General features: G+C 42.4%; 1 protein-coding gene across 3 annotated transcripts; it reads left to right on the top strand.

The window, feature by feature from the left end:
* The first annotated feature begins 149 nt into the window (after positions 1 to 149).
* Positions 150 to 22,743, top strand: LOC115388101 (intermediate filament protein ON3-like). Of its 3 annotated transcripts, none has more exons than XM_030091038.1 (9): positions 150 to 668; positions 1,869 to 2,077; positions 2,548 to 2,608; positions 2,761 to 2,856; positions 2,956 to 3,120; positions 3,507 to 3,632; positions 3,730 to 3,950; positions 4,058 to 4,098; positions 4,328 to 4,887. In XM_030091038.1, the coding sequence occupies exons 1-9, from the start codon at positions 216 to 218 to the stop codon at positions 4,621 to 4,623; spliced, it is 1,668 nt and encodes a 555-aa protein (XP_029946898.1). In that variant the 5' UTR covers positions 150 to 215; the 3' UTR covers positions 4,624 to 4,887. The 3 variants fall into 3 exon arrangements, with proteins under 3 accessions (XP_029946898.1, XP_029946899.1, XP_029946900.1); XM_030091039.1 differs by lacking the exons at positions 1,869 to 2,077; positions 2,548 to 2,608; positions 2,761 to 2,856; ... (3 more) ...; positions 4,058 to 4,098; positions 4,328 to 4,887 and adding exons at positions 20,811 to 21,019; positions 21,113 to 21,173; positions 21,258 to 21,353; ... (3 more) ...; positions 22,202 to 22,260; positions 22,358 to 22,743 and having other exon boundaries at positions 201 to 668; XM_030091040.1 differs by lacking the exons at positions 150 to 668; positions 1,869 to 2,077; positions 2,548 to 2,608; ... (4 more) ...; positions 4,058 to 4,098; positions 4,328 to 4,887 and adding exons at positions 19,164 to 19,623; positions 20,811 to 21,019; positions 21,113 to 21,173; ... (4 more) ...; positions 22,202 to 22,260; positions 22,358 to 22,743.
* The last annotated feature ends 5,224 nt before the right edge of the window (positions 22,744 to 27,967 follow it).

Below are 27,967 nucleotides of genomic sequence, written 5' to 3'. Positions count from 1 at the left end.
TCTTCCATGACCTTCCCTCATCTCTCCCCCTCCTGCTCAGTCTCCCCCTCCTCAGCCTTCACTCCCCTACCGAGGACACCAACCAATCGCTCCTCAGCAGGGTAACACCCCTGCTCTGATAAATAGCCGTGAGGACCTGGGAGGGTCTCCATCTGCCTGACTCTTCGTCCCTCAGCAGAGTCTCTCCTCTCACGCCACAGACACCCTCTGCCACCATGTCTGTCAGAGCTTTGAAGACCACCACCTTCTCCTCGGTGTCATCCTCCAGGGGCCCGGGCCAGACCTTCAGCAGCCGCTCCTTCTCTGGCTACGGGGGTCGTGGTGTGGGGAGTGGCGGGCAGAGCTATGCCGTCCGCAGCTCTTACGGGGGAGTGGGCAGCAGCGGTGCTGCCGTGGGTGCCGGAGGGTTCAAGGTGGTCGGTGGGTATGTGGCCGGGGGATCTGGACAGAGGGGAGGCGGAGTGGAGTTTGGCTATTTGGGCTTCGGCGGAGGTATGGCAGGTGGCATGGCCAACGACCCGGTGGCCCCCATCACAGCGGTGACTGTGAACAAGAGCCTGCTGGCACCCCTGAACCTGGAGATTGACCCTGACATCCAGGTGATCCGCACCCAGGAGAAGGAGCAGATCAAGACCCTCAACAACCGCTTCGCTTCCTTCATTGACAAGGTCGGTGAAACTACATTAAAACAATCTATTGTACTTTTAGATATTATTGCATTGGTGTTTCACTCTGCAGCACCACTGAACTTACCACAGGGTGCAAAATGCACAGGAAATCCACAGGAAATTAGTGTGCTGCACAGCAATGCAAGTGAAGGTACAAAAAAAGTTTGATTCCACAAAAGGGAGTGTTCCTGTGAAAGCAGCGCAACTTGTCGTTTACATTGTTACACTGCACATGTAACAGTGTGTTCTGTCCACAGTAAATCTCTGGGGGATTCCACATGCTTTTGTTTAGTTGCTCAGGTTATGGGTGAGCTCACAGGGCTCAGATAAGATCAGCCTGGATCCAGGGTACAGTCAGGGCGGGGATGAAGAGCAGAGCAGTTTTCCTCGGAGGGGTGCTTCTGCCATGAGACCAAAATCCAGAACAAAAGAGAAAGTTTATGAAATCTGAGTTATGTTCATTTATACAACCTGAATATCAAAGCCTCAAACTATATAAACACTGAGGAGAAAACGGAGTGGGAATGGTCAGAGGAAACAATTGCACAGTTGCACAAGTCAACCTCAGTGTTTATCAAAGCCACTTTCCTGGCAGTCAATATCTGAAATGCAAACACTTCAAGAAAGACGTCTGTTCATTGAACAAGGACACAATTTTCTTAAGTTATCTGCCATTGTGAGTCATAAAAGAGTCCTTTTGTTTCAGGCACAATGCAGGATAGAGATTAACTAGTAAATCAATCACAGTGAGATCGTTAAACAAAGCCTGGCCTCCCACTCCTCCACATACCATCACGATGTGGCACATACATGCAGAGGAGTCATGATGAGCGGCGGCAGGACCCCACCCAGGGTCAGGACGCTGACTAGGAAAGTTGTAAAGAAGGGAATTCGGTCGAAGTTGGGAAACAGTGACACATTGTGTCGAAGCGCTGCACTGTGGGCTGACCCTTCCAGAGGAGTAATTGATGTGACATTCAGAGGTCGCTGGAGAAGGGAGACGTACAGTTAGTCATTTTTCTTTCAGCCGATGTTTATGTGTTTCGTTTTCCAGCAACAAATTGCAGTTTTTGAATCATTATCACATGCATTCTGTCAATGATCCCCTCCCCCAACAATAGATCTGAGTCGTCAATCAAGCGATGGTTTCCGATTCGTTCACATCTATAATCATTATTGATGAAATTCTTTGCTTCCCAGGTACGCTTCCTGGAACAGCAAAACAAAATGCTTGAAACCAAGTGGAAACTCCTGCAGGAACAGACCCCGTCGCGCTCCAACATCGACGCCATGTTCGAGGCTTACATCGCCAACCTGCGCAAGCAGCTGGACAGTTTGGGGCACGAAAAGGTCAAACTGGAATCTGACCTGCATCACATGACAGGGCTGGTCGAGGACTTCAAGAACAAGTAAGTGGGGAGGAGGTTCCAGTTGAAAACACCTCTCAGTCACTGACTTTTCTAATTAACTCACCGCAGTTTACATTCAGCTGAGAGCACTGGGTACATTTTTCATTTGGATTTCTAACCTGTCAAGGGTGGACCCAACTTCACCCATAGTCAGTTGCAATCAGCTTCAGTGCAAGATATCAACAGCATCAATAGAAACTGACTACATTTAAGAAATTGTATGAAATTGTTGATACAAAACATACAATATTTGCACAGCTTTACAACATGGGAACTGTTGCAGATATGCAAATTTATCAAACTGACTTACTTTTAAAGTTTGTTGATGCATTTTTCTTTGTATCAAAGGGAAATTGAATGGCATAGTGCTAGAATTTAAACTTCACTTTAGATAAAATTTACATAACTCTTTGTCATTTTTTTAAGGTTTTTGACTAAATACGTTACAGAAAACTTTGACATTTTTCCAGGTATGAAGATGAGATCACCAAGCGCAATGAGCTTGAGAACAACTTTGTCCTCCTAAAGAAGGTCTGTGCACATTTTCCTAGCAAGTCTGAGATGGTGAAGCTATAATTACCCCTCTGAGCATAAAGAATCCACACAATGGAGTGTTTCATAACCTCAGGGTTGGGTCTGTACAATCAACAATAAGTGTTTTCAACTCTATCTTTCCACTGAAGGACACAGATGCAGCCTACATGGTCAAGGTGGAGTTGGAGGCCAAAGTAGACGGGCTCTCAGATGAAATTGAGTTCCTAAGGCAGCTCTACGATACGGTAATAACCTCATTTTGGCCATTGTGACACAGATTCATCATGTTGGCGAAAAATTCAATTCAGCCAATTTAATGTTTTGTTCAATGTGATCCTGTCCAGGAAATCAGTGAGATCCAGAGCCAGATCAAGGACACATCTGTTGTAGTGGAGATGGACAACAGCCGTGACCTTGACATGGACGCCATTGTTGCTGAAGTTCGCGCCCAGTATGAAGACATCGCCAACAGGAGCAGAGCAGAAGCTGAGTCATGGTATCAGAACAAGGTAGGATGTGTTTTGTGTCAATTGATACAAAAGTCCACTGACCAGTACTTTATTATTGCACTTAAAACTGACAAGTCTGACCATATGTGCTTTAATTCCTTTGTGCACTGACTGAATGTAATGATCTTTTATCTTCTAACATCAGATATCTACTGCAGACTTGTCCATCATTTGGCTTTTTACCACCATCTTCTCATCATAACATTTTTCTTTCACACCATAATTCTGCTGCTTTTTGGCCTTTGCTTGTGATGCAAACAAATAAATTAAAAATGTCCAAAGTACACAGCAAAGAATAGAGCTAAACCAGCAAGTAAGAGAGAAGATGAAACAGTTACCTTCACTGTGTGTTCTCCATATTTGAGTCTTCACTTTGTGTGTTCCAGTATGCAGAGATGCAGCAGTCCGCTGGTCGGTATGGAGATGACCTGAAGTCAACCAGAGCTGAGATTGCTGACATGAACCGCAGAATAATGAGACTCCAGTCTGAAATTGACATGGTTAAAGCACAGGTGAGGAGAAATGTATAGTTTAAACATTTTCTCTTTCTTTAACTTGATGAGATTGGGCATTCGCTGGGTACTCCGCCTCACCGTCCTCCACTTACAGAGGAACAGTCTGGAGGCTCAGATCGCGGAGGCCGAGGAGCGTGGTGAGCTGGCGGTGAAGGACGCCAAGCTCCGCATCCGAGAGCTGGAGGAGGCTCTCCAGAGGGCCAAGCAGGACATGGCGCTGCAGGTCCGCCAGTACCAGGAACTGATGAACGTCAAGCTGGCTCTGGACATAGAGATTGCGACTTACAAGAAACTGCTTGAAGGAGAGGAGAGCAGGTATACTGTCACTGAGAGAGCACGTGGTCGTGAAGACAAAGTTTAAACACGAATACAGGTCTGTACTGCTCGCTTTGATTTTTTCATTCCTCTGTCGCCATCTTCAGGCTCGCAATTGGAATTAAGACCAACGTGACAAAGCATACTTGTAAGTTGTTTTTGTTCTATTATCCATCCATCCATCCAGAATCACCAGAGAAAATCTGAACACACTCATAGAGGACATCCAATCCACATACTTAAGAGAAGGACCGCAGACCTAAACAGACAGAAAATATAAATATCATTTAGAAAAGACCAGAAACCCAACTTATCATAATTTCCAGCCCATCATCTATGTCCATGACAACTGATAACCTCTCCCTCTGAATGTACAGCGATGAACTTCAACAGCTACTCTTTGGAGAGCTCCCGGCCCCCGGCTCTGGTCAGCTGCGCCTTTGAGGGACACAAGGCTGGCGGTGGATCCGTGTCTGCCGTCGATGGAGCGGCAGTGAAGAGCACCACCGTCACCAAGACCGAAACTGTGGTGATCAAGACGGAAGAGACGAAGGGGGCCGAAGAGGAGGTGGAGAAGAAGGAGGAGCAGCAGCAGCAGGCGGTGACTGAGGAGGCCGCTGCCGAGAAGAAGGAGCAGGAGCAGGTGGAGGCCGAAGCTGTGGCTGAGGAGTGAGGGCCTCGTCCTGCTCTTCTGAACGAATGGAAGAGTTCACCCTCTCACTGTCATCCAGCTCAACTACAAGAGGGACAGACACACCTTTCCTGGTGAGGTTTCAATCCAGTCAATGATCTCAAGAAAAAAAACCCCATGTGGCTGTCTGAGTCACCAGCGAACCACCAGTCAGTGCACCACACTTGCTTGGCCAACAGATGGCACTGTTGTGTTATTTTTTTTTTCCCCCACTCATCTTACATAAATAACTGCAAGCACATCCAATGAAGTGAGCCTTTGAAGAAATAAACTACTGCCTTGCTGGACCCATAAAGCTAAACATGCTGTGTTTTATTGATGAGTGGAATGCAGTCGCAAAAGTCTTCATGTCTTTGCACCGGGAAAAACTTTGCCGCTGTTTGCAAACCGATTGTGTTTGCACAAGAATAAATCTTCATACAGAAACCCACACGAGACTCTGTCGTATTTGATTTGGTAATATTGCATTTTAATTGAAATTTTCAAGTAAATTCCAGAAAAAAGAAACGTGTTGTTTTAATGTAATAGAAAAGCAATGGCAGGAGAAGTTGGGTTGACCGTACAAGACTGAGATCAGTACCAGTGGTAAAATAAAAAGTCACCTGAAAGTACTTGCAATCCATTTCTCATGGTTTCTTTACACATAAACACAGAGACGCTCTGTTTTTAGCAAAGTTCAACAAAGTCTACATAATCAGCAGGGACAGATCTGGGCAGGCATAAAGTATGAGGGGGCCCAGAAACTGGAGCTGCATGCAAACACGATTTTCTTTTTTTCCCCCTCCTTTCTTTTTTTTTTGCTGATAACACCGTTTCACTGTTTTCACTGTCACTCAGTGAAGGTGGGTTATTCACTTTCTTCTCAACTCCAAGTGGAGTGGATTGCACTTCAACAGCACACACGCATGTGTATGCATGCACACGTATGGGGAAAACTTCAGTAGAGAAACTGGAAAAAAATAATTAAATGAGAGATGGAGAAGAACTGAATGACTTTTAGTGTTTCTTTTATATACCAATATTTTACAATAATCGGTGTAAGAACTGAGCAATGAGACAGCGTATATTTTTCAACATGTGCAGATGCTTCTGTGATATAGGCTACCGTGTGAAATGAAGTGAAATGCATTTCCATAATTCTAAAGTTTGATTTAAGGGACAAAATGTAATTCTCAGGGTGTCTCGCTGACCTCAAAGTCATGTAAACGGAAACCACATAAACTTTAGTCCATCAAAAAACAAAAACAAAAAAAAATGTTGGCATACAAAACAAAATTAATTCAATAAACACTCTGATTTGACACTGCTTCAAAGATGCAAATGTGAATATGATAAAGTAAGATTTGCAAAGTGTCCTAGACACCGGGTATTCTTCCCTTTTCTGAGTGGTTACTCAAGAGGCCTTTTGGGCCCGTCCAGACACAGGTCTGAACATGAGCTAAGCCCGGGGGCGCCCCACCCAAGGCCATCCAACTTTTTCACGTTTCTAGAACTTAAAGACTGAAAACCTCACAAATACTACAATCCCACCCACTGTTCGCCACTTTAAATGGTCCACTGAAATACAGCGGGACAAACTGGAACATGTTCAGGTTTAAAAGCTCCATTACCGAATAATGATATTTCAGAGGGCACTTAGAGTCTGCACACAAAATTATGCTCACAGCAGTATTTACTGTTAACAGCTGACTTGAAATGAATGAAAACTCTGGCTTATAAACGCAGCCTGTGTGTGAAGCTGTCTCAGGAGCGGCAGCCAAACTTTGCTCTGACTTTGGGAATCGGTGAATGCATTTTGTGTAATCTTCTCGCCTCGATAAATGTAGCTATCATTTCAATTATTATACCAGACAACATCACGAGTAAATGGAGTCTAAATCCTCTTTCTCACTCAATAATAATTTCTCACTCACACTGCGAATGGAGGCTGCCATGCAAGCTACTCCATACATACATTAGGAGGAATTTGGGGTTCTGTGTCTTGATCAAGGATGCTTCAACATGTTGATAGGGGTTGATGGGGACTTAAACCTGCAACCTAAAGACATTACAATACATTTAAATGCCTTATTCCAAACAGCAGCTGCACTAAAATAGCGAGCTGGCTACATGTAATCGAATGAAAACCAGCTGCTTCCTGGAAGCTTGTTACCTACAATGATTGCTATTTAACAAAAGCACAAAAATGACTATTGGGCTTTTGTTAGTTTGTGAACAAGAATCTTCATTCTTGGGAAACAATAATTTTTTAGCTGTTATTGGCAACTTGTCCAAAAGAATGCGTCTGATCCAACTAACAGTCAAAATAAGATGTCTGAAGCATCTTAAAATGAAAACTGAAATGTGCATATGATCAATTGTCAGTATTTTTTCATGCTGCAATGGCAGTAAGTAGTGTTTGAAGTTACACAGTGCATATAGAATTAAAATCAGAGCCCAATCCAAGCACCCACCACTGCAAAACCCATGATGTGTCCGAGCCAAGCCTTCTGAAGTGGAAAACCAATTCAAACCAAGTTGCACCATTACAGCCAAATTATACATTACAGATACATTTATTTTGTCTTTTTAAATCAGATCCGATAGCATTGTTCAGTTTGCATGCCCTGTTATACAGTAGAGCATCTTCTAAAAATTTCAAGTCACTGTTTCTGTTTCTCACTGACTGAAGCTTGAACCTGTAGTGGCTGACTGAAGTGTCTTCTCTGTGTATGATTGTGACTGATATGATACTCCACTGAGACATCCCCATATTGATCATATGCTGTTTTAGGAATAGGCTTGTTTTTGTGTAAAGGCTTTCTGTGGAGGTATCTGGCACCAGCAGCACCGTGCAGCCCCGACCACCTATTGAACTAATGACTCGTTGTTCTTGTTGGAACAGGACTCCCTGTGCAGGAGGCCACACTCCTGCAGGCTACGGTCCCGAAGTGAGACTGACACCCACTTTAATCGCCCACTGTTATGTCGACTTAGCGGCTGCAACGAATGCAGATCTGTACGTGTGCAGAACTTCACCTGAATAGAGCCGCATGAAATAAATCAGCCATATCAACGCTATCAAAACACAATGCATTTTCCACTAGAGTGTGAGCAACGGGGTGAGGCTGTGATGACAAGAGGAAAAAAGGAATAGAAAAAAAAAAACTTGGCTGTTTTAACTGTGACTGATTGATAGCTGGGGGCTGACAGCAGGGTATGTACTCACAAGCTGGGGTGCTGTTTTCATGTTACGCAATCTATACATTGTAGCTGTGTCTACCAGTGTTCTAATTCTCTGCTCAGCGAACATGCTCACACAGATATGCAAAGGAAAAAAAAGAAGAGAGAATATGTTTGTGTTTGATTCATCCGGACGTTTGCAGGATATTCTTTTAACGCTGCGCCTGTGGCTTGTTCGTCAAACAACAACAACAAAAAAAAAAAAACTAATTTCACTGTAAAATGAGAATAATGTGCAAATACTGTACATGCAAGCTTGTTTCAAAGATACTGTTTAATCCTCATTTTCCAGAACTTTCAATAAATACAGGAGTGGCTTACGTACTATATATGAGCTGGCATTCATTCACTACTTTTTTTTCCGCAGACATATTTCCCAGTTGCGCTCCACTATCCATGCAATATTGTCAGATTGGCAGAAAAACTGAGGTTGCACTTGTTTGACGTTGTAGGCACACTAGAAAAGGAATTAACTTCACCTGCCTTCCGTGCACGATAAATTCTGACATCTGACATCTATCCTGAGGTGGTGATTAATCAACTTATAGTAAATGCCAAAAGGAATAAATGATGACTCACTTAATGTGTCTCCAGCGTTTCATGATTGAGCTTTGTAAACTGTCATGTTTAATAGTCTCAGTAAAACTGCACCTGCGGCGATACAAATGATTGCTGCATTAGGCTGTCTTATCCAGAATTAGTCGACATAAAAAAGTACAAGATTCACACGTGTTTCACACCAGGAAATGAAAGGCCCGTATAACAGGTCTGAATTCCTCTCGGAGCTTTAGGTGGGGCTCACTGACAGATTGGTAAAAAGAAAAGGAGCTAAAATTTTGAGATTCCTGGTGCAGGAGTGTCCTGTTTCTTTTGTTAAAACCCAGGTATGCAGCAACAAAAGCCATTGCATCCTCTGAAAGCCCGACTCTGCAAGTATCTTGCAGGACGGTCACATTTTGTTGTGAAAAGAAACTGCAGGGTGTTGGATCAAACCAAAACTGTAACATTTTGTAGGGAAACAAAACCCTGACATACATGACAGACTTATGAACTGTACAAATGTGTTTGCAACATGAAGTCTGGATTTAGATTGAGAATGATTGCATTGACCATTCATCCAGTCATCCATCCATCCATCTTTCATTCATGTCTTTCGAGTTCAGGGTTGGACCTGGAGCTGACCCCAGCTTAGCGTGGGCAGAAGCAGGGTGCATCTTATTTCCTGGCCGTCCAACAGAGAGAATCACAAATTAGAGTGCATGCCTTGCAAAAAAAAAAAAAGCCCTTGACAAAGGAGGAATAAAGTTTCAGTTTTCTATGCTCAGCAAAGAATTAGTATCCAAAGTTTTCGATTTGCACGCATCCTCGCGCAGACATCAAAGATGTTATTCACACTGTTGCATCACTCTCAATCCTTCAAAGCATCTCCTGTCAGGTTTCTGACCTGTCAACGGAGCAACTAGTGGCTTAACAATGCTGCCATTTTTTCACTGAGGTTGACTGACAAGGTTTTCAAGCCCCACAGGGCGTCTGTCACATAACTTCAAGGTGCTCACTGGCTCGACCAATCAGGCGGCAAACATATATCTAAGTTATGATCAGACCGAAATGAACTGCCCAGCCCAAAGGTGAGATCCTTACAGGAATGGGTGTAAAGCTTCAAGTCTTCAATGTCCATTTGAAGTTTGTAGAACTCGACATCACAGAGGACAACGGCACAGTTTAATTTTATTGTGTGCTTAGCTTCATAATCAGATAATCAGTTACTAATAAAATATGCAACTTTGTTGAAACTTGGTTGTTCAGAATCTCTGCATATTGGACGAGTTTCTGTTCTGATGTTGACTGCTGGATCACGCACGTATAATACTGGCAAATCATGAATGGCTGTCAGGGTTTGCCACAGTTCTCTGTGTTACTCATAGAGAGATAATTCAGGCGTGGGATTGTCCTGCCGCTTTAATCTTTGATGACCAGCGCTGATAGAATGGCTGGTGCATGTGCACTTTGTACTTTTTCAGTGTCTGTCTTTGCAGCTTTCACTACAAAGAATGTGTGGGTGTGTCTCGCAAACTACTCGTGGTGTTGGAGGAACTTTGAAATGGAAAACACTTTAACCTTTTTAATTTAAACCTAAAGGTTTACATTGTAGGTTTGAATTAAACCTGCATGATACCTTAATCAACAAGACATTTCCCCCCTTTTTTGGAATCCACACTAAGTGCTAAAGCATTGTATATTTCAGGAACATTTGTAATCTGCTATAAAGGTGGGACTCAGTCATTTCAACTCATAATTTAGTAACACATGTTTTCTTAGACATCATTGTGAAAGGAGCATGAACATCAAGCTGAAGAGTTCTCATTTGCCCTGGGAAGTCAGCAGGGTTCGCCTTTTCTTTTCCTTTTACTTTGACAATCCTGTTAAAAGTGGAGCTCAAATAAATGATTTTTCATCATTTCACGCTTTACCTGAAAAAAAAAAAAAAAAAAAAACGTTCTCAGGCATGCTGGGCATGATAATTCGATGAGGTTAACATCCATTGATTTCCCAGAGTGTTTTATCTGAGTCATGGCTGCGTGGCTCTGCAGCCGATCCCACCTGACAGTCCATCACATGCCCTTTTCCCGACATCATTATCATCTCTATAAAGGGTCAAACCATGTCAACCTCGCCCATCACTTTCCCCACCGAAGAGCTCGTTTATAAAGGTGAAATTATACAACATAGCTATTGTCAGTGCCGTCCTGTAGACCTTCTACTTAACAGCGACCCTTCTAACACACACCACGTCTGACACTCCTCTCTATTCTCTCCTGCCTGTACCGCTCCACCTTTACCACTCCTGCTGCTTCTGACGATGACCTCGAGTGCTTAAGCTCCTGTCCTCCATTCCGTCTATCTCACGATTGCGTCGTCCATCTCATTCACTTGTATTTCACTGTAGTCGATCGCCCCGTTGGTGATTCAAGGCCCTACATCTGACTGTGCAGACTCAACAACTGATAAGAGCGAGCGTCCCCTGTTTTATGATCGCGCGGTTAATTATTTCCTACTATCAGAGGTTTCATTCTCAAAGTGTGAGGCGAACAACGTGAGGTGTTTTAACGGCACATTCTCACTTTTCTCTCGCTTGTTCAAACATGTCAAGATGTCGGTACGTGCGAAGCAGGCGGCATTCAGATGAAACATTTTTTCATTGTTCCTTTCCCATATTTTTATTGGCGCATTTTCACCTGATGCAATTGAATCTTTATTGCTTCATCTGATTTGTTTTCACTCTACACACACACACAGTAAAGGACAGTACAGGTGTTTACTGACAAGACAGTGGTTGCTAGGCATTGCTTTCATAATAACAGGAAACAGCTGCATAAGTGTCTGAGAAAAAAAAAGCATATCTGCTGTCCTGCATTTCAACAATTATGTCAAATTTTGCTTTTTTGAATCTAAAATGTCTCACTGAATGTGAAAATCTCCACATAATGCATTCAGCAGTGAGTAAAACTGTAATGATACACATGATTAGGATCCCAAGACATTCATTCACATATATTGCGAAGCTGAGCAGCAGAGTGAAACAGGTTTCCTCCCCTATAGGAGCCCTTCAGGAGTGAGTGTTGACTGAGCAGACGCTATACAGCCACACCCGCTACACCCTCACCTGACAAATTCTGTCGGTTCGGCCGCATAAAGCGCACATAAAGACAGATTTAGTCCTTATTTAAAAGCACATAAATAATGGTAGAGTTGGCTGAGATCAGTGCGTGACCTCTCAGGCACGCTGCGTTCAGCCACCATGAGGTCAATGACAGCGGCGCTGACTGATAGGGCGGGTGGTTTCCGAAGAATGTGTAAGAAACAGACCTGCTTCGACAAGTTGTCGGTGCGACTGCCCAACACAACAGCCACACACTGCTCAAGGGTGGTACGTGCACCCACGAAGACTGGACAGTCAGTTTGACTGACAATTAACATAACACTAAAACTGGGAGTGTATAAACAGTTCACCTGAAGTACAACAGCTAAGTCAAAAGTAGAAACAGCAGGCTCTCACTACATAATGATAACATGTGGCTTTTAATTTTGTGACGGCTCACAGCAGGAAAGACTGGGACAGATGCGTATTTCCTCTTTTGCAGAACACGTGTTATGTTTTTACTGCACTGGGGCTAAGGCGCTCGCAACCAAATAAGTCCCTGTTTACTCAACAGGATTTCCAAGTGAAAAGAGCCAGCTTTCATTACGGTTTGGCTGTGCATTTACAAAACAACTGTACTTTTAAACTGTGATTGTGGCAGTTTTCAAAATCCTCATTCTCCATAATTTTTATAATAAGGAAAATGTTTTAAAAGGCACGTTTTTCTGAAATGTGGAGTTTTACACAGGAGCACTATGGATGCAGGTGACAGTTTTCTGCAAATATGCAGATTGGCAGCATTAACAATGGTGGACACCACAGGGCTGTTTGTGCAACTCAGATCTTGTATTTACCTTCTCTGTTTAAGTGTGCATGTGTGCAGATGTGTTTAGCTGTATTACAAGAACACAAAACCAACTTGTGGCCTGTCAGGCATTTACAGCATTTTTAATGTTGCTTACGATGATGTGTGCAAAGTGATTGCAACACAAACATTGCAGTCTGCTTGTGTAATTTTTCTGATATTAAAAACCTGTTACTGTTTCACGCATATCTTTCTACAAAGTTACCCTTGACATACTGAAGCGCTGCATTTTATACTGTGACACACTGCGATAGCTTCAGATCCTCCATCTCTTTCAGAAGTCCACTTACTTATAAAATCTGATCATCATTTGTCATCGGCTAAAAGACAGCTGAAGATGACAACTATTAATACAAACCCAACAGGTAGAGTAATTGTGGATGACATGATACTCCATGATATCACGGGAAAACAGGTGTTCTATAATGGAAACTAACACAAGTGACTCCGTTGCTAAGGCTTTATTTGGCCAGACACCTCAGATGATCTTCCCTGTCTGACAATGAGTGAGTCACTGAGTGAGACTGTGGGCTGTACCAATGTTCCCAAGGTTGATTACAACTGTGTGTGTGTGTGTGTGTGTGTGTGTGTGTGTGTGTGTGTGTGTGTGTGTGTGTGTGTGTGTGTGTGTGTGTGTGTGTGTGTGTGTAACAAACAGCTTGCATCCAGTAATAAACCAGTACTGTTGATCATACCGACTTCATGTTGATAACTTTAACTGTTCTATTTAGTTGAGACTGTTGGCGGCTCAGAGAGGCTCAGCAGGTACTCTGTGATCCTCTTGCTTACTCAAACGTATTCACTGCATTTTCTTCATCGGCCTCTAACCAAATATTTCCTCCTGACTTGTAGTTGCTGTTTTGTAAGGGCGGGTACCTCTTGCTGACAGTGAAACTGTGAGGCTGTGAATAAGATCCAAAGCAACACTGATTCCCTACGAGATGTTAGTGATACTAACTGGGGTCATCGGGCGTTTCAGCTCTTTCAACTTCAGGCGCCCTCGACCAGGCGAGCTTAACCTGGTTGCCTGAAACACAACAAGACGCCAAAACAGGCATGACGGGGGTGTATTACAGTGTCCAAAGGTTTTGGATTTTATCTTTGGTGTTCATTAGTCTTGATATGACTACCCAATGATCTTGATAATGCTCACATGGGGCAGATTTGACTATACTTTAATTATATGCTTGTTGGCGATTACTATTGGGTATAATTTAGGTCGGAGGTATGATTTGTATGAGTTCTGGGGGCCTTTGTGTGCAGAGTTTGCATTTTCCATCTTTCTGTGTGGGTTTTCTCTGGGAACTCTGACTTTATGCTACAGCCCAAAAACATGCAGGCATTTGCGTTCCAAAGGATTTTCAATTAGTTTAAAGGATCACAAGCCAAAGATGGTTTTCCATAAAGTCCAATGTGAAGGACATAATGCCCCAATAGCTGGAGCATCATACCTAAAAGAAAAGAAAAAAAAAAGCACAAATTGTATCATCTGTTGGCATATGCTGTGATTTCTCAGTGAATGTGAAAAACATGCACGTAGCTTTAAAATCAGTGGAAGCATGTGAAATGTTTTTTTTTTTTACTTATTTTTGTTGACGGGCGACCGTCACTATCTCCAGATGCTTGCAGTGATTCATGACCAGCAGAGCTGCACTATCTGCCCATTTTGACAAAAATGTGCTCCACCCAAAAACAATGCGCAGCAGTCATGAAAGATCAACAATGTATCAGGATTGAGAAAGAGAAGACCACAGGTATGCTGCCTGCAACCTTGATGCAATGGGAGTGGCAGTAACCCCATAATTTGGAAAAGAAGTCAATGGCTAATGATTGCTGACCACTCCCGTGTTACACGCCTGCCACAATAACTGGGATGCTGCAAGTTAAGTAAACAACTCAGTATTAAACAAACAAAAAACAAAAGTAAATTCCCTAAAGGCATGGGGGACTCGAGCTGTTGGTCAGGTTTTGTTGCCCCAGAGGCAAAGATATAAAAAACAGCAATGAAAGTTGTGAAATAACCTGTTTTTTGGTGAAACCTGCTTCCATGGCCGCTGGGTGTTGCTCCCACCACTCAAAACAACACCGCCGTTCTTCACTTTTACTACTACTGATGTGTTTTAAAACCAGACAGGTGTGTGACTTTTTATGGTGAAAGAACTTTAGGTTAACAGGAACATTTCATACATATCACACACACACTCCAGGCAGTGAAACAAGACTGTCGACCACTGCAGCACCATGTGCTCTCTGGCTTCCTGCATCAATGCATAAGTCTTCTCAGTTTAGTTTTCTGCATGGCTGCACAATTCAAACATTCAGGGTAAAGAAAAGCCTGACCAGCCACACCTCAGACATTGCAAGACTGCCCGCGCCCAGTTTACACTTGCTACAGGCGAATCAGAGGAAACTCCACAAAGTAGGTTACACTGTGTGACTCACTTTGCATAATTAATGTAATTACACATTCCATATGTGCAAATGAAATATTGATTCCTGTGAATTACTTTACCAAATCAACTGTCATACTGTATGTAATGTAGATTTTGTATTTATCACTGTAACTTACTGTGATCTGATGACGCTGAACAGGCCTGCAAAATTAAATTCACGACCTGAATTTCACATTAAAATACTCTCCAATTTTAGGCAGTAACATGGTTTGTTCGTCTGTGAAGTATGCAAAGTATTTATGAGGAGAGGTAATCCGTGAAGGAGGCCAAGCAATCAGAGAGTGAAATGGAGAGAATGTCAGAAGTAATGGAGGGGGTGGACAATTTCTGGAGGATTCACTTTTGCGTGCATTCTTCGTTTTGTGTAGAAAATAAAATTCTCCTTTAGGGCGCTCCACTTACACAACTTTCCCCAGGCTGAAAAATAAATTAGTGCTGTCAGCCAAGTAACTGCATGCTGCAGTTAAAATGAGGATGGCTTCAATGACAGCACCTCAAGGTGTAAGTTAGTTTTCACCACTCAATTACTGAGCAATGCATTGACGTTTACATTCACATTTTGAGTGTTTTAATGTTCAATAGTCTGTGCAAATATAAATTCTAATACTTATCCAGTGTGTATTCTTGTTTTACATGATGGACGGTTGATTTGCAATAATTAGCATTCCCATTAGAAATAATGCAAGTCCATTAACAACTGCATGCAGCATTGCTACTAACCGCACGAACTATTAACCCTAACGCACCCCGCATACTGACGCACATTGTCACATTTTAAAATTACAACTGGGGAAACATTTGGCAGAGACACGTGCAACACCGTGCTTTAAATATCAGTTTTCTCATAGATAGTTGCTCCAGATTAGCCGGACTTGACCAGGCTGGAGCTTTGGAGTTATGAGAGCTGCGGACGATGCCTTTCCAAACAAGCACAGACAGAGCCTCTCAACGATAGCGATCTATGTCAAGCCTTCACTCTTGTCGCAGCAGCAGCAGCAAGATTCTCATCCTTGCAGCTCCACTAAAACCACACTGCTCCTAATCCATGTTTATGGAGCTTCTCAGTAATACTACTGTTCAAACTGAGAGCGAGGGCCTCGCCCTGCCTGCCTATCACCATTGTGTCGTCTGATTTATATCCCTCATGTAGCACCCAAGTATGCACACTTTTTTTTTTTTTTTTTTTTTTTTTTGCAGTTGAAATATGCAATACAAGAGCCACGGCAGTGTGACGGACACATAAATGCACATACATGACAGGTTGAAGGCATATTCAAAAGGAAAAGAGTTAGGAGCTTCGTGGATTTATGCCAGGTCATCTGTTCAAACATAAATTTTGTTTAAATAGCTGTTGGACAGTGCAGACTGGAGCTTTAGAGTAAAGTTCCACACCATGGTAGAAATTAAAGGCATGTGTATGTGAAAAGTTGGGGAAGAATGAAAAAGAATGCAGGCCTCACCTACACCAAAGGTGCAGAGAGGAGAAACAAGTGTGTGAGTGTTTGGCTGTGGAGAGCAGTGGGTGTGGTGTGTCAAGTAAGAAAGAAGTCACTAAATCTGCAGTGAGGATCAGTGATTCATGGGCAAGATCGTTTTCACTAGTGCAAGAATAAAAATGGACAAGCTTTACAATGTAAACCCGAAGCGCAAATGTTGGTGAAGCAGCTTTCTGGCAGCATAGACGACTTTAAATATCTGTGAAAAAAAGATTTTAATGAGACAGCTCTGCCTGAGGCATATTTACTTCTGTTGCCTTTGATAATACGCATCGTTGATTATTTAGCTCTGCGTTAAAGCATGCTTGGCTCTTTAATGTTGACTTGTACACAACTTTAAAGGTACTAAAATCTCTATATTCAGTTTGATATTCACAGCTGTGCACGAGTTGCAGTCCAAACATGTCAAAATAAACTTTGATGTGAGTCTAGTCAGTGTGGCTAAAGAAAGATTTGTAATTATCCTCCTGTTCAGCTTCATGTTGTTCTATGAAGCTGACCCACCGGTAGAAATCTCGTCAATGATGGTGGTCCACAACCATGGTCCCATTGATCCTCACCAACAGCCTGCCACCACCAAACACTGAGAAAGTTAACAGCAGGGATAGCTTATGCTGTTTTTTCAACATGTGATCATGGGAGTTGGGAGTTATTCGAAATCTTTTTTCTTCTGATTGAATCGTGATTTTGAGTGTATGAAAAAAAGGTTACCAAGGCTTCTTGGACCACTAAATATAATCAATGTCTGGGCTGCCTGGTTGGTATTATCATGACATAACTTATTTGGTTTTCTTTTGCTGGATTTCATCAGTTTTCAGGATTGGATTACCAATCCTCTGATCTGAGTACACTCTTCAGTCTTCACAATAGAAAAGGATTGTGAGTTTACTTTCAGACGGACATACTGAAGGTAGCCTAAGTACCTCTGCATAATTTGCTGCTTGAGTCAATTCAAAAACTTTGATAAATTATTGGTTTCATTGGTAATTATAGTTATGATGGCCATTTTAGGCAAACTTCAAACAGGCATAATTTGAAATTATTCCAAATTACTGCATCACTGAGTTCATTTCGATGTAAAATATATTAAAATTATGACTGTTCAGTGAAAATGAAAAACCTACAATTAGTCAGTTTCATTAAATTAACTGCAGTAATTCTCATAACTCCTTGCGGCAGATGAGCACGATCACACCTTGGCCTACTGGTACTCAGGATGAAATTTCTGTGGCTCTCAAAACAATCATGGTTGAACATTTCTACTTTAGTTGGTCGTTTGTGCACAGTCCTGATCCCGGCCCCCAGCCTCACAGTGCTCAACTGAGAGAGAGGGTAACTACATGGCAACTTTTCAAAACTGATGGGTTCATTTCTTTGACCTTCTTGTTAGTTTTGAAAAGTAATTGAATTCAGGATTAACGTGTTCCTGAAACTAAAAAATGAAAGCATTCAACTCTTCAGAGATGCGACAACCTGATCCAAAAAGCAGCTACTGCAGCTGCGGCAATGCTGAATGCAAAGTCACAGCATTTGCATTTCACAGCATTTCAACCTGTTGTGGTAAAACTTGTTGGTCTATGTTTTGTTCCTGTTATGAGGTTAGCCTTTCATAAGCAGTAAATAAAATATATGTTTTCTAAAACAGGGTTTTAAAAAGGAAAGAGAAATATTTTAGGTGGCTTAGTAAAATGCGTTGCAGCGATTATTGAGATGGACAGGTATTGTGTTGGCTCTTAAAGCTCAGTCAAAGAGGTAAAATACAGACTTTTCATTAAAAAAAAAAAAAAAAAAGTTTGTCATTGATGCTGCTTCATATTCATGTGCTCTCATTTGTTATATTAGATAATTCTCCGACAGAGAAACTGAATAAGGTGCCACTTGGCCATAAATATACAGCATAGCAACACATAACAAGCAGTATGTTGGTGACTGTTGCTGGTATAATGAGCACTTTGAGAGGACATTGTAAAAGCTTTCATAAATATATAGGAACAATCACATGGCACCGGAATAAAAAAAAAAAAGATCTTATCATGTACATATTGGGTTAAGTTTCTTTTAATCTGATCAATTTGATGTTTAATTTTAGGTCATAAAAAATAGAAAAATAAAACACGAGCAGAACAGCAACAATTGTGCGGTGTCTCTTTCAGAATAAGTGACACCTTAAGGTCAACACCGGTCTGGGAGTGTCTGAATATCTACCACGGATTTAACTGCACCGTTATAAATTTGAGGCAAGTCCTGCAGATTAAGTGGCATTCAGGAACAATTTCAGTAAATCCATGCAGTGAATGGCAGTTTATTCAACAACAAAAACAATGCTTTGTCATGTGAAACATAACATTTGGCAACGCTCCACTTTTTCTTACCCCTCTTTCCCTGTAGTTTTTGTGAAGTACAATGTGGAAAACCTTTTTTTTTTTTTTTTTTGGAAAGAAAAATACTCATATGTTAAAGATTCAACAGAATCTCAATTTGTACTTTTTTTTGTTCTTCTCTAAATACATTCTGTGAAAGTAATTTAATTCTTTATGCCAGTGATTGTATGGCGTTATGCCAAATACATTTCTTTTCTTACATAACCATATTTTCTCTTCACTTTCTTTGCTTTTCTCTCTCCACTTTCCTTGAGCCTGTCCTGTTGCAGGGTGTGTCTGGGCTTATCTGCTGACAATCCCTCCCTACCTGTTTTACAGGGCCGGCCACTCCTGTCATTCAGACCCGGAGGCGTGTGGGCCGAGGTGGAGGGGGCTAGCTTGACAGCGAAACGGAGAGGACAGGTTCCTGTGGGTGAGGAAGATCCTCCCACCCTTGCTCGGCCATAAAAGCAGGCAGAGTCCTCCAGTCAGACACTCAGAGGGACTCGGCTCTCCTTTTGAAGCTCACCTTCAGCTCTCTTCTGCTCAGCCAGCCAACAATCCTTACCCACCAAACAAAATGGAGAGAAAGGCAGCGTCCGTGACATACTCCAGCAGCCGCAGGTCCGCGGTCCCAACGTCCAGCTACACCGTCAGGAGATCTGCTGGTGGCAGTATTTCGGGTTTTGGTGGTGGCTTCGGCGGCAGTTCCATGGTCGCTTCCAGCTACCGACAGGGTGTCGGCAGTGGGTTCGCTGGTGGTTTCACTGCTGCATCCAGCCAGGGAGGCATGTTGGCCGTACCAGCCATCACGGCAGTCCAAGTCAACCAGAGCCTCCTGGCCCCTCTGAACCTGGAGATCGACCCATCCATCCAGGTCATCCGCACCCAGGAGAAGGACCAGATCAAGACCCTCAACAACCGATTCGCCTCATTCATTGACAAGGTTGGTTCCTCTGAGCTCTGTTGCATTTCACTAGCCACGCTCAACAGTGGAAACTGTCGTCAATGTTCTCATCTGCTAAGGAAACAGCATTACATAACACAGCGGTTAAATAAAAATGCTGAGCAATGCTGGCTGCATGAAGACACGTCTGCTTTATTGACCCTAGCTGACACAGCAAAGGAGTAGTAGCTCTTATCTCAGGCTGCTCCACCACTGGAGAATCGAGGAGTTGAGTATGTTCCGAACTCCACCTTAAATTTCAAAATATTAACAGAAATCTCTCAGCTTGTGGGAGTAAATCACCCTGATATTGATCACATGTGGCAAATCTCACAGTGAGCGAGTTTCACATGCCTCACATGTCAGTCCAGGAACCTATCTGCTCTATGCCCACACAGTCCAAAGTCTTACATTTGCACATTGCACCTATCACCTGGTTGTTAGGGGCAACAATGTGAAATACAGGGCTGTAAATCACCCTTTGTCTGCTTGGAAATCTTTAATTACAGTCTGCACCAAAGTATTTGCTCAGTTTCTTTATGTGGAGTGAGACTCTAAATACTATAACTTGGCACTCAGACACACTCAACAAAGTACTCGTTTCATGATACTCCATTGCTTTGTCTCCTGTGGTTTATCTGCCACACCTAGTTTTTTTTTTTTCTTTATGGCTGGAGAGACTGTGTGGCTTTCATAGCCCTAAAGAGCACACAGGATGAGTCATACGCCCAATAGTAGACACAATAAATGAAAAACCTTACTCCACGTCTGTTTAAAATGGGCTGCATTATTAAATGAACATGATCTCTATTGTTAAATTTAAAGGCATAAAGAAACGGATGCATATTACACATATCAGTTTTACAACTACTCCAGCATGTTCTCTGCTGAGGACTGATCACGAGTTGGAATTTTTGTTACTTGGGTGTGGCAATTCAGAGAGATATGGAGCTATAAACTCATCATGAAGCTAAGGTCAAGAGACACCAGGAACAGCACACCCTTTAACACCTCTTTGTAGTAATTCTTCCCAGTTTCAAAAAGCTTGATGTTTTTTATTTGAATTAACAAATGAAACTAAGAAGAGTATCTTCCAAACCAAAATGAACTTCTATGGGCTAAAAAAGACAAATAAACTTTGTAAGTATACTATCTGACTCTTCTTTGATTTTTTGTCCCCTCTTCAGGTTCGTTTCCTGGAGCAGCAGAACAAGATGCTGGAGACTAAATGGAGCCTCCTGCAGGAACAGACCACCACCCGCAGCAACATCGACAGCATGTTCGAGGCCTACATCGCCAACCTCCGCAGACAGCTCGACGGACTGGGCAACGAGAAGGTCAAGCTGGAGGGAGAGCTGAAGAACATGCAGGGCCTGGTGGAGGACTTCAAGAGGAAGTAAGCGTCGTCTGCTTTTCACAAATCCTGAAACATCAGCCGAGCACGTCCACAAAATAGAGCTGTGCTGATGTGTTGCCTGCTTTTCAACAGGTATGAAGATGAAATCAACAAACGCGCAGGTGCCGAGAATGAGTTTGTGCTTCTGAAGAAGGTGAGACATTATCAGAATGGCTCTTGAAAAAATGAAACCTGTATTTATTGTGCAAGTGGTAACGCGGCTCGTTGTTCTTTCCAGGATGTTGATGCTGCCTACATGAACAAGGTGGAGCTGGAGGCCAAGGTCGACGCTCTTCAGGATGAGATCAACTTCCTCAGGGCCATCTACGAGGCTGTGAGTACAGTTACAGTCAATGTAAAATTGAGGCACCAAACACAAACTCTAACCAGTTTCATATCAAACATTGGTTATAGGAGCTTCGTGAGCTGCAGGGCCAGATCAAAGACACCTCCGTCATTGTGGAGATGGACAACAGCCGTAACCTCGACATGGACTCCATTGTGGCTGAAGTGCGCGCTCAGTATGAAGACGTTGCTGCCCGCAGCAAGGCAGAGGCAGAGGGCTGGTACAAACAGAAGGTGAGTACCCCATACTGCTCTGTACATCAGGGAGACTTTCTTCAAACCACCGGTTCTCAATACTCCATGTATTTTCCACGCAGTACGAGGAGATGCAGACCTCTGCCGGACAGTACGGCGAGGACCTGCGCACCACCAAGGCTGAGATCGCTGAGCTGAACCGTATGATTGCCCGTCTTCAGAATGAGATTGAGGCCGTCAAGGGACAGGTAAGCATCGAAAAGCTCCCGATATGAAGCTCATCGCTGTCTGGGAGATGTTCAGATAGTAAAACTTTCCTCTTTCCCCACAGAGAGCCAACCTTGAAGCTCAGATCGCAGAGGCTGAGGAGCGCGGCGAGCTGGCAGTGAAGGACGCCAAGCTCCGCATCAAGGATCTGGAGGAGGCTCTGCAGAGAGCCAAGCAGGACATGGCCCGCCAGGTCCGCGAGTACCAGGAGCTGATGAACGTCAAGCTGGCCCTCGACATCGAGATCGCCACCTACAGGAAACTGCTGGAAGGAGAGGAGTCCAGGTAAAGAAACACTAAATGGTCCAGAACTTCTTCACTTCGGTATCATTTCTGTCCAGTTTGCGCTCTAACGCTTCATTATTGCACATTCAGACTGGCCAGCGGAGGCGCCAGTGCCACCATTCACGTGCAGCAGTCCAGTGGTGTCAGCTGTAAGTTTTTTAAACCATCATCAAACACAGTGCATTAACCATGAGAGATACATACAATATGATTGATAAACACTGTTTTTTTTTTTCTTTTCATCAGCGGGATTCACCGGCGCCAGCTCTGGTGGATTTGGCTTCGGTGGCGGTGTTGGCGGCTACGGCTCCAGTGCTTCCATCACCAAGTCTTCGTACACAGCAGCCAGTTCCAGGAGAGTGCTTTAAGAAGGAGAGCCGTCCCTCTTTTCCCTTCAGAAACTCTTGAATTTGGTCTGAATCTGATTCCGTATGGTGCTACACAACACTGTTCAAGAAGAGAGCTGAAAAATAACGACAATAAAAAAAAAAATGGAAACACTTCTGTTTGTTCTGTGAAACATTTACCAGGAGTTTCTGAAGGTAATCGTGGCCTCAAACACATAAGGGCCAGGTCAGTTAGCGAGACAAAAAACGTCTTTGCTCTCTGCACTGACATTTAACACACACGTACACACACATACACACACACACTCACACACAAACAACAAAGGTTAAGACAGAGAGCTCAAACTTAGCAGGGAAAGTATCCAAAGTGTTTGAAAGCCTGAGCTGTTGTTAACTTTTTTGCACTGAAGTCAGCTGTTGAAGATCATTGTGTTTTGGTCAGAACAAGTATAATGTCACCTTCTGTTGGACTGTTTTACATTTGATTGCTGATTAAACAAAATAAAAGAGCAAGTCAGTGACCATGTAGGTTCACAGGAAAAACACATTATGGAGAAGATTTTTCCATGTTTACAGTTGAAATTTGAGCCGATTGGTTATTGACTTGCCCTTTTTGATGTTCTGTTGAGTGCTTCCCTGTTTAGTTTAGCCTCCGATATCCTTCAAGTGAAAACCAGATTTATTTTCACTCATGTGAGCTGCAGCAGATCTCACCAAATAAATCTGAATAAAATGAACATGAGAACCAAAGTGATTGTCTCTCACACTCATTATTTTCAAGTGAATGAAAAAAACAAGTGAAGTCTTTGGAGGAATGCAAACAAGAGCATTTCTGGTCAGGATTTCACATGGGGGCAGTGCTGAGCCGCTTTTACAGTGAACCACAGAGGCAGTCCCTCAACAATCACTGTGGTAGTGAATGGGATAAAAAATATGTCATTTTTCAAAAGTAGATCACTCTGAAACTTTTTATCCTTTTTTTGGACAACTTGTCTAGCTTATGGTTGAGCTCCGTGTCATGGCGGACATCTCAGCACTGTGAGCTCCAGCAGGGCTTATTTACACAGCAGCAAAGACTTACATAAGGATCGGCCCCAGAAAAGAAAGCATGATGACAGACATGCTTAAGAAAACATCTGCAATCTGTCTGCGAGTGCCTTTCAAGAATTAGGAAGTCCGCTAAAAGCCCAAACAGAAAAAGGAGACTCATCTTGAGCATTTGCTCACAATAAAACCCCTGCTGGGCAGGTGAGGTACGACACTACTAATGTTTGTTATCAAAAAGCTCTCAGAGACAAATTAGTGGGATTTTGTGAAGCCACAAGTCAGAAAATATACTGTAGATCCAATCACTAGACCTGTTTCAACCAGATGGCCCACACTGAGGAGAACTGAACAAACAAAATCTGATCATTCAGCAACACTCTGGCAAGTCCAGACAGCTTGCAGTATGAAAAAAAACAAACAAACAAACATATTGCATAACAACAATATATGTATACATACAACATACAACAATAACAAGTGAACTGTACCAATTTAATAATAGCTTGTACTGGCGAATGAAGAGGAAACTCCCTTTGTTCATTTTTGCCTGCGGCACAAATTGCTGGCAGAGTTCAAACGTTTAATTGGTGACGTGCTGACAGCGGGATTAAAGACAGACAACCTCATAATAGCAGACCGATGCCAAATACTGAACTCTTAATCACTCATGTTTTCTTTAAACCAGAGCTGATACTACCACAACAATTACTCAGACTATTTCAGCTGATGCATCTCTTTGCCCTGCGGATGTCAGATGGAAATACCTCATCCCGCGGTTGTAAATGTGGCATTCGTTTTGCAGACGAGCCCGTCTCCGCTCAAACGCCACCCTGTTATCAGTTGTACACTTCCAACACCTGTCTGTTTAGTCGTCTTCTCCTCACTGAAACACAATGTCTGCCACCGCGCAGCGGAACAACGAGTAAGTGTCACCAAGGACAATTAAGACGCCACTGACAGAGAATGAACGGCGGTAATGAAGATGTATCCGCCATGGAGGGTGATTACATCTTTGATGTTAAGTTTGACAGCACACCAGGGGCTCAAAGAATGGAAAAGAACTGGTTATTACATTCTTCACAGAGAACGTACAAGCTACACGCAGCGGTGTGTCTTTAAAGAGCACCAGAGCACGGCTTCTATTGTTCTACAACAGGTAGTGTCTGTGTGTGTGAGCATCAACAGACATACAGCAGGTGTAAAGCAATTCATAATAACAGCCGCTTCTGGCCCCTCTCACTCAGGATTTCTTAAAATAGATCTATTTCAGTTGTGTAGTTTGCTTCCATATTGGGAGGATATTTGTTAAAATCTCCCAGGTTATAAAATGTTTGTAAAAGAAGTTTCAGTAATAGTATTAACAATGAATATGAATGATTATAGTTTACATCAATATAACTTCTCAAAACCAGTGTTAAAACATAACAGCAGCAAAAACTTAAAATACACAACTCTCAAAAATCCAACATTATTTTGTCCTGTAATGAAACTCATTCTTATATTACTGCCTCTGTCTCAAGCTCAGTGTTATTATGACCAGTCATTTGAATTTCACATACTGGAGCCATATCTCCTTGACAGCTGATGAGCACCTCTGAAATTAGGCATAGCTTTCATTACCGCAAGCAAATGTTTAATAATGACAAAGCCACAAAAATCAAAGAAGCAACAGCAGACAAATGGCGTATAACTGGAAATGGTTCAGATAAACTGCAGTAATTATGTGTCACTTGTGTAATTGCATGTAATTACATACTTAGATAAATTATCTAAATGCTCAATACAAAAAACGATTTTGTCCTGAGGACAAAAGAAAACTCCCTCCTGCTTCACAGTTACTGAGCACAAAGTCAAAAATCATTCAAGCAATTTTTAATTCAAACCATTATGAGATCCACTGAAAACATTTAGTCTTACTTTTTTCTTCGGTTCTGTATGTTTTTTATTGTATAATTCAACCCAACTGAGACCTCTATGTGCACATTTCTTTAAAATTGACAGTAATAAGTTTAAATTTACATTTAATGTTTGAAAAATTGACAACAAGACAAATCATTTTGGCGTGTCGTAGATTATGTGTCAGCTCTGAATTGGGTTTTCAGACAACACTGATCTGTGTCACAGCGGAGCAAAGTTCATCAGGGAGCTGCTCCTTCAGTGGAAAATGGCCTTTGTTTAGGTTTTACTCCCCTGTGAGGAAGCACATTAATGAGCCATCGATTCCCCAACACTCCCAGAAATTCTCAGGAGTGATTAAAAAGACTGACCTCGCTCTCAACCTGAGCCCAGCACCTCAATCAATATACATAACACCTTCCACAAACCCCAACACCTCCGTCAATACGAGGGAACACGAGCAGCCGCCACCGGGAGCAGCGGCGTGCAGGGTGCTGCGCGTGAAGGTGTCCAGGTCAAATTACTTAGCGTCTCTGTCAGGTGGTAATGGAGGGGAAGTAATGTGTGTGTGTCTATGTTATCCGCACCCCCCCTTTGCAAGACGGTTAGATCAGTTTGGTCGTTTTGTTGTTCTTACATTTTAATAATGTCTAAAGCACCAAAATGTGCTTAATTGGGCGTTAGCCTTTAAAGGGTTGCATGTATAAGTTCAGTATTGCACACAGATGCAGTAAAAGCTGATCATTAAATTGGAGGCACTCATTAACACACACTGTCCATTCAATGCATTTTCTGAATTATGCCAAATAAAGATTTTCTTGCTGTAAGGCTCCAATAGTTTTCATTGCTACTTCCACCGACATGTCAGAATCCACAGCTCAGCGCTCCACCCGATACTCAGTAGTGACCCCAAGCAAACCAACACAGAAGAGGTGAAGTTTCTTGTGTAAACAGTGTCTAAAACACACAATAACATCATTTAAATGCTTCTGTTTGCATGTGATGTAACGTGTTCAAAATGTACTCAAACTGGAAGCACAAGCATTAAAAGCATTAGTGTGCACTTTAGCATGCTTTATGTCTTATTTAGAACCTCAGTGGAAACAGAGATATTATTAAATGTTTCCTGTGTTTTCAGTCTTTCAGTATGGATGTGAAACCTGTGTCCTGAAACATAAAAATCATTGTAAAATGCCAATACAGGGACTGTGCTGTTCTGGTAGAAATACATATAATCTTTCTGCATAAATTCTGTGTTGATAAAGAAGAGGAAGATGACAAAGCAGGTCATTGCTTTTAGCCCAGCACTGTCATCACAAAAGCACTCAGTTCTTATCCAGTGAGGGGTTTTCACTTAACCATTAGGGGCTTTTTTCTTTACACATGTTTGTGCAGCTTGATTATCAACTCTCTTCCTGCTGCACAAGTTTTTTTTTTTTTTTTTTGCATTGTCATGTAACATTTCCTATTCTAAAGGTCAGACACAGCAGAAAGTGGTACCGAGCAAGTATTACAACTAACAGGACAATTTCGACTAAATTTAAACTCCTGGATTCTCTCATATGAATTGCATATTACAGAGTTGCAGTAACTCTTTCGAACAAGCTGAACTCAGTGTAGTGTTTTGCTGATATTCTATGAAGAAGTTTTTGAATGGGTTGTTGTACACAGACTTGAGTGATTGATCATATTACCTTGAGCAATGACTGAAAACGTGCATGTGTATCAGGCTGAAATGTTTCCCAGAAAGTTTGTCTTTAATCTGTCGATCTTCTATACCAGAATAAATAGAATAGAAGCAGACGGCTTCATAATCTCACGTTCACACTGAGGGGCAATTCAGCATCATCAATGAGACTGAAGGGAGAACATGCAAACTCCACACTGACTTGAACTGAGGACCTTCTCACTACCACACAACTTCACAGCCTGCCTTCAATCATGTTTTCTTTGGTAAATAAACCTCATCTGGTCATCAGATGATCATTGTTTTTGGAATTGCTTATACGTGTTGTGCACTGTCTACTGCTGTTCATTATGAATGTGTCCTGTACTCCTGACCTTCACGGGGAAAACAATGCTGTCGATGTAAATCTGAAGTTGCTTGTTAGTCATTATTCACTCATTGCATTTAATTAGTGCTCAATCTTGCAATCAGTGGCTCTGATTGTTTTGGTATTATGCTTACAGTGAAGATTAAAGGTCTCCTATTTGTCCCATCAGCACTGACAAAATAAACCCAAAACAAATTGCATGGAGAACTCAGCTGTTATTTCTTGGAGTTTTCAGCATCCTGAAGTAAGCTAAGTGAACTCAGGGGTTATTTAAATGTGCCAAAAGCAAGAAAATATTTCAGACCCAGAAGGAAATATATATGCAGCATGGAAAATCTCATTTGAATTTAGATGAAGATGCAATTAAAAAGAAATTGTTTTTTTTTTTTTGCTTCTAAATTCGTGACCTTAGGCATGTTATTCTGCTGTCTGTTGTTGAGGTAGGTGTGTGGTGTCACAGTATATTCGCCCATGTTGTCCGCGGCGGCTGATAAACGGGGCCTGGTGTGAGT

This window comes from Salarias fasciatus, chromosome 5 (assembly GCF_902148845.1).
Source record: "Salarias fasciatus chromosome 5, fSalaFa1.1, whole genome shotgun sequence".
In the NCBI taxonomy this organism is placed as follows: Eukaryota; Metazoa; Chordata; class Actinopteri; order Blenniiformes; family Blenniidae; genus Salarias; species Salarias fasciatus.
The sequence above is the reverse complement of the archived record's forward strand: the minus strand, read 5'-3'. Positions and strand labels throughout refer to the sequence as shown.